The 10,611-nt window shown below is 41.9% G+C and overlaps 1 protein-coding gene across 1 annotated transcript; it reads left to right on the forward strand.

Moving 5' to 3' along the window:
• Nucleotides 1–326: 326 nt before the first annotated feature.
• Nucleotides 327–10,283, forward strand: LOC117495537 (ras-related protein Rab-5C-like). Its single transcript, XM_034146813.1, has 5 exons — nucleotides 327–363; nucleotides 954–1,105; nucleotides 3,722–3,844; nucleotides 6,299–6,392; nucleotides 8,012–10,283. The coding sequence occupies exons 1-5, from the start codon at nucleotides 327–329 to the stop codon at nucleotides 8,125–8,127; spliced, it is 522 nt and encodes a 173-aa protein (XP_034002704.1). The 3' UTR covers nucleotides 8,128–10,283.
• The last annotated feature ends 328 nt before the right edge of the window (nucleotides 10,284–10,611 follow it).

Here is a 10,611-nt window from a genome sequence, read left to right on the forward strand (position 1 = left end):
TTTGTTCAGTGAGATAGAAAAAGACATGCAGCTAAAAACAAGCTCAACAAAGTTATCAAAAGGACACAACATCCACACATCAGCGTCCATAGGATATCATTAAATCTGCTTTATATAACAAACAATGAACAGCGACTTCAATAAAAACACGAGGGTAAATTTAACTAATTTACAAGATGTGCCAAAATCAGGGCTGAAATAGAGATTTCACCTCTAGCAAGTGTTTTAGGAGGAAAAGTGTTTTAAATAGGGGCAGAGAAACAGGAGAGAAGCAGGCTGCAGCACCTCACTGAAAAGTGTTTTAAATAGGAGGAAAGTGTGCAGGGATGCTCAAATTCGTGTTCATGCAGCCCCTAAATAATGGTAATACTGATTAAAAATCATTTCTAGGGCAGAAAGTATTTTAAAAGTGAGAACAACTATTTTAAATGGCTTAAAAAGCACCAAGTGATTTAAGTGCAGTTCCAAGTTTCCCCACAGGAGGGCTCCAGGGAGCGCATCACCCGACATGAGCACAATGCATTAACAGCAGAAAATACGATAAATAAAAAGGCAAATCAATTGATTTAAAGTGCAGGGAGGCTCCGCACCAGACACAGGTACATTCCTACATCCCCACAATAGTGACACTGATGGTTTAAAGTCGTGTCTGCGGGGAAAAGAGTGCTAAAAGTCAGGTGGTTTGTAAAGGAATACTTCAATTAATCTTGACAGAGCTCAGGAAATTACACGTTTTAATCCAAGTACCATTCATCCACTCATGTGCTCAATACTTCACAAGACTTCTGAATAGTATGGTTAGAGTGAAAATGTAGAGAGATAGCGACCTTACGACTGGATAAATGAAGCTGGGTGTATACTGCACCAGTTTGTAAGCTGCTATGGTTTTGCTGTTGTGGTTCAAAGGTTTGAAGAGCACCTGGTAACTTGTCATTTCCCTCCTTCTCGCTCAGCGGCGTTCCTGGCTCAGTCGGTGTGTTTAGACGACACCACGGTGAAGTTTGAGATCTGGGACACGGCGGGACAGGAGCGCTACCACAGCCTCGCCCCCATGTACTACAGAGGAGCTCAGGCCGCCATCGTGGTCTTCGACATCACCAAGCCGGTACAGTATACACAGATTACATCCACAGAATGAAGTAAATCAAAAAAGTATCTCTGATTCTTTTGAGGTGAAATCTTACATCGCTAGTAGATCATTAGTTATAAAACATCCCAGACAACCAGGTATTAATATTAATATTTATCAGTATACTACACATCTCATTGCTGAGCAGTTTGTCCTCTAACTGCTGATAAAAGCTTCCTATATTCATGTTTTGTTCAAGCACACGTTCACTGACCTCTGTACCTGGTGTTTACCTGTGTATATAGAAATGTATACACAGAAGCAACGTCTTACAGACATACATGAACAAAATAACAGAAAGCAAAGCATGACAAACAAGGACAAACCACGTGCAGTCTGTTAAGTAAAATGCATGAAGTAATCCATACAATCATTACAGTTTGATAGACAGTAGTGTCAAATAGATCAGTTTCATCAATAACAAGAGCAGCTGAAAGAGAGATGAGAATGCTGAAACGTACCCAATGAGGACAGGGATCTGATAGCAGCAGGTCAAGTATTCCAGTCTGTTGGGGCTTTAAACATCAACGCTCTTCTGACAATACATCTTTTTGCAGAGGGGACAGAGAAATACATCTGGACAGAGTGTCTAACTTGATAATTTGACGAGTAAGGTTCAAAATACTGCTTTAAATAAAGGGGATAGTTCAAGTTAATGCAAAGCATTCTCTGACCTCTGTCCTCTGTACCTGGTGTTTACCTGTGTGTTGTAGTTTCTCTGACCTCTGTCCTCTGTACCTGGTGTTTACCTGTGTGTTGTAGTTTCTCTGACCTCTGAGCTCTGTACCTGGTGTTTACCTGTGTGTTGTAGTTTCTCTGACCTCTGTCCTCTGTACCTGGTGTTTACCTGTGTGTGTTGTAGTTTCTCTGACCTCTGTCCTCTGTACCTGGTGTTTACCTGTGTGTTGTAGTTTCTCTGTCCTCTGTACCTGGTGTTTACCTGTGTGTTGTAGTTTCTCTGACCTCTGTCCTCTGTACCTGGTGTTTACCTGTGTGTTGTAGTTTCTCTGTCCTCTGTACCTGGTGTTTAGCTGTGTGTTGTAGTTTCTCTGACCTCTGACCTCTGTACCTGGTGTTTACCTGTGTGTTGTAGTTTTTCTGTCCTCTGACCTCTGTACCTGGTGTTTACCTGTGTGTTGTAGTTTCTCTGTCCTCTGTACCTGGTGTTTACCTGTGTGTTGTAGTTTCTCTGACCTCTGTCCTCTGTACCTGGTGTTTACCTGTGTGTTGTAGTTTCTCTGACCTCTGACCTCTGTACCTGGTGTTTACCTGTGTGTTGTAGTTTCTCTGACCTCTGACCTCTGTACCTGGTGTTTACCTGTGTGTTGTAGTTTCTCTGACCTCTGTACCTGGTGTTTACCTGTGTGTGTTGTAGTTTCTCTGACCTCTGACCTCTGTACCTGGTGTTTACCTGTGTGTTGTAGTTTCTCTGACCTCTGTCCTCTGTACCTGGTGTTTACCTGTGTGTTGTAGTTTCTCTGACCTCTGACCTCTGTACCTGGTGTTTACCTGTGTGTTGTAGTTTCTCTGACCTCTGTCCTCTGTACCTGGTGTTTACCTGTGTGTTGTAGTTTCTCTGACCTCTGTCCTCTGTACCTGGTGTTTACCTGTGTGTTGGTAGTTTCTCTGACCTATGACCTCTGTACCTGGTGTTTACCTGTGTGTTGTAGTTTCTCTGACCTCTGTCCTCTGTACCTGGTGTTTACCTATGTGTTGTAGTTTCTCTGACCTCTGTCCTCTGTACCTGGTGTTTACCTGTGTGTTGTAGTTTCTCTGACCTCTGTCCTCTGTACCTGGTGTTTACCTGTGTGTTGTAGTTTCTCTGACCTATGTCCTCTGTACCTGGTGTTTACCTATGTGTTGTAGTTTCTCTGACCTCTGTCCTCTGTACCTGGTGTTTACCTGTGTGTTGTAGTTTCTCTGACCTCTGTGTTTACCTGTGTGTTGTAGTTTCTCTGACCTCTGTCCTCTGTACCTGGTGTTTACCTGTGTGTTGGTAGTTTCTCTGACCTCTGACCTCTGTACCTGGTGTTTACCTGTGTGTTGTAGTTTCTCTGACGTCCTCTGTACCTGGTGTTTACCTGTGTGTTGTAGTTTCTCTGACCTCTGTGTTTACCTGTGTGTTGTAGTTTCTCTGACCTCTGTCCTCTGTACCTGGTGTTTACCTGTGTGTTGTAGTTTCTCCGACCTCTGTCCTCTGTACCTGGTGTTTACCTGTGTGTTGTAGTTTCTCTGACCTCTGTCCTCTGTACCTGGTGTTTACCTGTGTGTTGTAGTTTCTCCGACCTCTGTCCTCTGTACCTGGTGTTTACCTGTGTGTTGTAGTTTCTCTGACCTCTGACCTCTGTACCTGGTGTTTACCTGTGTGTTGTAGTTTCTCTGACCTCTGTCCTCTGTACCTGGTGTTTACCTGTGTGTTGTAGTTTCTCTGACCTCTGTCCTCTGTACCTGGTGTTTACCTGTGTGTTGTAGTTTCTCTGACCTCTGTCCTCTGTACCTGGTGTTTACCTGTGTGTTGGTAGTTTCTCTGTCCTCTGTACCTGGTGTTTACCTGTGTGTTGTAGTTTCTCTGACCTCCTGCTGTGTGTTTAGGACACCTTTGAGCGAGCGAAGGCCTGGGTGAAGGAGCTGCAGAGGCAGGCCAGTCCCAACATCGTGATCGCTCTGGCTGGGAACAAGGCGGACCTGGCAGAGAGGAGACTAGTGGAGTACGAGGTAACAAGCTCCCGTCATGTTGTGAATATCCTATGTTGTTTTAATGAGCATTTTGTGTCCTGCGATTCTATGTTTGATTCTGTGACTAACTCTGCTTCTGTGAACACCACAGTCGGTGACTCTGAACAATGTGGTCTGGAAAACCCTTTCAGTTTTACTCCTTTTACTGTAAATGTTGTTCATGAAGCTTTATCTAAGTTAGATCCTAAGAAACCGGCCGGCCCGGACAACGTAGAACCTTTCTTTTTAAAGATAGCTGCAGATTTTATTGCTCCACCTCTCACTACTCTTTTTAACCTCTCCCTCAGCACAAACACAATTCCAAAATTGTGGAAGTCAGCGTATGTCCTGCCACTACTAAAAGGAGGGGAGGCAACTATTTTAAATAACTATAGGCCAATCTCGAAATTGTCAGTTCTGGCTAAGGTTCTTGAACGCCTAGTGAGTGAACAGGTAAAGGAGTTTTTATGTACAAATAATATCCTGTCTAAACATCAGTCAGGCTTCAGAAAGCAACATAGCACCATCACTGCCACAATGAAAGTGGTGAATGACATTACAAGTATTTTAGATAAAAAGCAGAGTTGTGCAGCTCTATTTATTGACCTTTCCAAAGCGTTTGACACCATCGATCATCGCATCTTAAAGCAGAGGCTACTCAGTATTGGCTTATCCAGCCATGCAGTGGGTGGTTTGTGAACTACCTCTCTGAAAGGTCCCAATGTGTTCATTTTGATGGGCTGTCTTCTGAGTGGTTGAACATTGCTAATGGTGTTCCTCAAGGTTCTGTTTTAGGTCCACTTTTATTCTCCATCTACATCAATAGTTTAGGTGAAAATGTGGTTGAAGCTACTTTACATTTTTATGCGGATGATACCGTGATGTACTGTGCAGGTCCCTCCATTAAGGAGGCTGTTGTTAAATTACAGGCTGTTTTTAACATTATTCAGACTCAGCTCTCTGAACTTAAGCTTCTTTTAAATGTTGAGAAAACCAAGGTAATGCTCTTTTCTAAACCTAAAAAGACTCAAGAGACTGCTTTGGATATTGTGACTATGCAAGGACAAGTACTCCAAGTGGTTACCTGTTATAAATACCTTGGTATCTGGCTTGATGATTGTCTTACTTTTAAACTTCAGGTCACTAATCTGCTTAAAAAGCTGAGGGTTAGACTAGGTTTCTTTTTCAGAAACAAGTCCTGTTTCTCTTTTGACGCCAGGAAAAGGCTAGTCACTGTGACCTTTTTACCTGTGCTAGACTATGGTGATTTGATCTACATGAATGCACCTGCCCATTGCCTGGAAAGGTTAGATGCCGCCCATCACAGTGCTCTGAGATTTGTTACTAACTGTAAAGTACTTACTCATCACTGTACCCTGTATGCCAAGGCAGGTCTGCCTTCACTTACTGGTCGGAGGCTCAGTCATTGGTACATATTCATATATAAAGCCATGCTGGGTAAACTACCGACTTATATCTGCTCTTTGATCTCACGGAGAGTGGCAAGTAGCTATTGCCTGAGATCACAGGATGTGTTTTTATTACATGTGCCAAGTGCTAGGACTGTTTTAGGTACTAAAGCTTTTATGTGCGCTGCTCCTCTGGCTTGGAACACCATGCAAAAAATATTGAAACTGAGCATTTTGATTCCCTTGCATCGTTTTAAAGCACGGCTGGATGAAATGTTATTGGATACCTGTCACTGTAAATAGGTTGCTAATGTATACCCCTGTATTATGTTGTGATGTCCTTTTTGTTTTCTGTTGTTTTTATGTGTAACTAATGTACCGCAGGTCTCCCTTGAAAAAGAGATCGTTGATCTCAATGGGATTTTTTAACCTGGTTAAATAAAGGCTACAAACAAACAATAAAAAATACCCTGATTTAAAGAGCCAAAGATCCCTTTTTTAAAACATATTCATAATGAAGAATATGTTGATTACACAATGTCATAGCTGTAGAATAATGACACCGTCAGCGTTGGGATTGGTCCCCTTTAAGCCTTGCTTTCACTTTACAATTCTGGTACTGGGTTAGATCTCCCTTTTACAATTAAAGTCCTCTTTATGCACCATAGACTGTATGGACCTCTAGACCAGAGGTCGCGTTAACCGAGTATTTTCCGTCTATGACGTAATTTTTCCAAGAATGACGGAAACCTCTGAAAGCAGTCCGTCATTTTGACAGATTAGAACACAACTCGGAACAGCGCCAAAATGTCCACCAGCGGCCCACATTATATTACATCCTTAGTGGCCAGGTCGACTGAGGGCGATCTACTGTACTCTACTGTAACTATTATTTAGTAATTCACACCCCTGTCCAGTTGGTGGCGAGTGTGTGCATATTAAGTAGCTATTGTCTAGTCTTGTATTTGACCTCGTTGATTACCTCGTTGTTTATATATACAGTCTATGTGTTTAACCGGCTATGTGTGTGTGTTGTATGAAAAAGGACGCCCAGACGTACGCTGAAGACACCGGCTTGCTCTTCATGGAGACCTCTGCTAAAACAGCCATGAACGTCAATGAGCTCTTCCTGGCTATTGGTGAGTTTCCTGTCATTTACACGAGACTTGTAGATAGTAAAAATACTTAAAAAATGAATTTTTACTAGTTACCAAAAATCAAAGGTGCACAACCAAGCTCGTGAAAACTTAAGAAAATAGATATTGACATTATTATGACCTTAAAATATCAAGAAATCAAGATAACTGAACGTTTGTTAGTTTGTGAAGTGACTATGTTGGTTATTTTGACAAAGGAGAGGACTCTTTAAAGTAGAGACACTACATACTGATATACACCTGAACATCAGCAGGAGAGGACTCTTTAAAGTAGAGACACTACATACTGATATACACCTGAACATCAGCAGGAGAGGACTCTTTAAAGTAGAGACACTACATACTGATATACACCTGAACATCAGCAGGAGAGGACTCTTTAAAGTAGAGACACTACATACTGATATACACCTGAACATCAGCAGGAGAGGACTCTTTAAAGTAGAGACACTACATACTGATATACACCTGAACATCAGCAGGAGAGGACTCTTTAAAGTAGAGACACTACATACTGATATACACCTGAACATCACCAGGAGAGGACTCTTTAAAGCAGAGACACTACATACTGATATACACCTGAACATCAGCAGGAGAGGACTCTTTAAAGTAGAGACACTACATACTGATATACACCTGAACATCAGCAGGAGAGGACTCTTTAAAGTAGAGACACTACATACTGATATACACATGAACATCAGCAGGAGAGGACTCTTTAAAGTAGAGACACTACATACTGATATACACCTGAACATCAGCAGGAGAGGACTCTTTAAAGTAGAGACACTACATACTGATATACACCTGAACATCAGCAGGAGAGGACTCTTTAAAGTAGAGACACTACATACTGATATACACCTGAACATCAGCAGGAGAGGACTCTTTAAAGTAGAGACACTACATACTGATATACACCTGAACATCAGCAGGAGAGGACTCTTTAAAGTAGAGACACTACATACTGATATACACCTGAACATCAGCAGGAGAGGACTCTTTAAAGTAGAGACACTACATACTGATATACACCTGAACATCAGCAGGAGAGGACTCTTTAAAGTAGAGACACTACATACTGATATACACCTGAACATCAGCAGGAGAGGACTCTTTAAAGTAGAGACACTACATACTGATATACACCTGAACATCAGCAGGAGAGGACTCTTTAAAGTAGAGACACTACATACTGATATACACCTGAACATCAGCAGGAGAGGACTCTTTAAACTAAAGGTTTGTATGTCAAAACACTGCTTAGTCTATTAAAGCAAAAAAAGAAGCCAAAAACAGACCCTCTGAACATGTGATTTTTGCCCTCAAAATATCAAGATATATAAAACGTTGTTATTTTTTCTTGAATTAGTATTTATTTCATTGGTGGATATTTTCGCTCTCCGATTACTTTCTATATGCAAAGTGAGTCTGGTGTTCATTTTGGTTTCTATGCCAACACAAACCTGCAAAACCAAGTTGCAAACCTTTTTGTTAATTCTTCATGAATGAGTATTGGGTTAGTACTTTCTAGCAACAAAGTCTGAGTCTGGTGTTAATGTTGGTTTCTATGTCAACACATTTCTGTCCTAATGCAGCAAAAAAGATGCCAAAAACAGACACCCAGAACCCCACACATGCAGCGCGACACCGGGGAGTGAACCTCCAGGATCCGGACGCCCACTCCAACCGAGCCTGCTGCGGGGGGAACTAAACCCCCACGAGTCTGAACCCCACCCTCCACACCACCTCCACCCTGAAACCATCCTGAAACCATCCTGAAACCATCCTGTCTCCTTCCACCAACAAACAGGGGGAACTGAAGCGGAGAAAATCCACTCTCCCCCCCCTCCATTCATCCTCCAGACAGAAACTAAAGGAGAGGAAACGAGGAACGGAAGAGTCGGAGGAGTTGTGACCCACTCACTGAGATTTGGAGAGGGGAGGGTAGACTGAGAGGAGGAAGATATAAAGAAGACAGTTGAAAGCCTGTTGTAGTATTTAGCACTAATTGTGATTTCTTCTTGCATCGTTTCAAAAATGCACAAAACAAGCAGCACCCAAAAAAGGGCCAAAACAAGGAAGCCAAACTGTTAGGATGAGACTGCTTATCTTCGTCTTCTTCAGCGCTGTGCACGCTTGCTTTGCCTCCTCCTAGTGAACCACATCCTGCTGTGTATAGCGACACATATTGTAGCCCTGGAATGATACCATAGTGTGTAAATCCCTGCCTGACCTTCCCTGGTGTCGCCGGCACACTTTGCCCAACATAAATCCATCTGTACATATTTATTGTCCCGTGTTTTGACAAAGGCTCTCCTTCCTCCTCTCGTCCCTCACACTTTAAGATGGCTGATTTCACATCATGTTTGATACATTTGGTCCCACAGACTTGCTTGCTTAACGAGAGATCGCTGAAGTTCCTGAAACATTTTGGGTTTGCTTGAGAAGAAGTGTGAAGACATCTGGAGCTCTTTGCAGCAACTATATAGGACTTGAGCTGGAGTGTGTGTGTGTGTAGTCACATGACTTTAATGTTTAACTAATGACTTGCCTGTAGCAAAGAACCAATCCCTCACACTGAAAGAAAGTCATATTGCATCCAATACAATCCTTACTCTCCCTGTAATTAATACACAGCTTTAAGGGACAGTACACCCCCAAATAACACTTTTTTTTAGATACTTAAAAACTGTCTCTATCCAGAAATCATGCCCAAGTTATTCAAGCAGTTTCATTTATGATCTGCCGACCCTATCACCGTGCAAAGAGGAAGCGTGCACGTACTCTTTGAGAAGCTGCTTCTTCCTTATTGGTGGGTTTAGTTTGGTAAAATGAAAATACCTCCCGCATGAAACTGCTCTCAAAAAGGTCTGTGGACTATTTTGAGAAACTAGGTCATGAGCTAGGTCTTGAGCGCTCAAAGGAATCTAAATGGATGAATTGCACTACAGGTAAAATGGAAAATATGTGTTTTTGATTTTGGGGTCCCATTTAAATCTTACTTGTTGTATCATTACACTAAGTGATGGGGCTAAGTGTAACAGCATGGAACGTGTAAGTCCATCTCTGCCCGGATGAAGTTATTGGCATTAGATAAATGATTTATTGGGGAAGGAATGAAAGGCAGGAGGATAAAAAAAGGAGAAATTCTGCCCATCTTGTGTTTCTTACGTGTCCTGCATCTGTCCCTCGTCCTAAGGCTAAGCTGTTGGTGAATCATAGTGACCTGAAATTGTTTAACTTATTCATTTAGCTTAAATTAATATGATGCTCTTAACACAGAGCCGTGTGCTTGGCTGAAGAAAATGAGGAAGAGATTTGATGAAAACACAAAAAAAGAAAAAAACAGAAGTGCCTATTCCCAGTTTTCTTTTTCTGTGCCTCGTGTGTGTGCTTCGTAGGCGACGTGCAGGAACACCCATTGTCCTTTTTGCTTGTACTATAAACGGATACATTAACAGCACCCTGTCATTAGGCTTTACTGTACTGGCTCTTTGTGTGGATGGAAAGAGATCTTGTTGAATACACTGTATGTTAAATATTACTGTCTTCATTTGAAGGAAGGTGGATGTTGATTTTAGCAGAGCACTCTTGGAATGGATCGTTAAAAAAAAACAGACTCGATCGATGTTGATTTAAACAAGTGTTGAAAAAAGTGTCTTTTGCTCTGCTTTATTTTCAGCGTACTTGAAGAACAGCGCCATGATTTGTTCTTCCCACCCAGGACCCTAACGGCTCGTTATGTTCACTCATTCATTCTTCAGTGATCACATGTAGGCTCAGTGTTCTGTGCAATTAAAACAAGACTTGGTTTGTCATCAGCACTTTGAGGATGTTTAGTGTTCAATAAAGCTGTGAATGGCGCTTGGAGTGCAGGATGATGATCCCTTTTATTTCACTTTCCTGTAGTGAGTTAGAGAGGTTTTAGTCACTTTGTTTACTTCTGATATACACCTGAACATCAGCTGGAGAGGACTCTTTAAAGTAGAGACACTACATACTGATATACACCTGAACATCAGCAGGAGAGGACTCTTTAAAGTAGAGACACTACGTACTGATATACACCTGAACATCAGCAGGAGAGGACTCTTTAAAGTAGAGACACTACGTACTGATATACACCTCAACATCAGCAGGAGAGGACTCTTTAAAGTAGAGACACTACATACTGATATACACCTGAACATCAGCA

This window comes from Trematomus bernacchii, unplaced genomic scaffold (genome assembly GCF_902827165.1).
Source record: "Trematomus bernacchii unplaced genomic scaffold, fTreBer1.1, whole genome shotgun sequence".
NCBI lineage: Eukaryota > Metazoa > Chordata > Actinopteri > Perciformes > Nototheniidae > Trematomus > Trematomus bernacchii.

Coding starts and splice junctions, on each gene's coding strand:
- LOC117495537 (XM_034146813.1), top strand. CDS start 327: ATGCTCAAATTCGTGTTCATGCAGCCCCTAAATAATG. Junction 364..953: donor CATGCAGCCCCTAAATAATG/GTAATACTGATT, acceptor CTTCTCGCTCAG/CGGCGTTCCTGGCTCAGTCG. Junction 3,845..6,298: donor GGAGACTAGTGGAGTACGAG/GTAACAAGCTCC, acceptor TGTATGAAAAAG/GACGCCCAGACGTACGCTGA.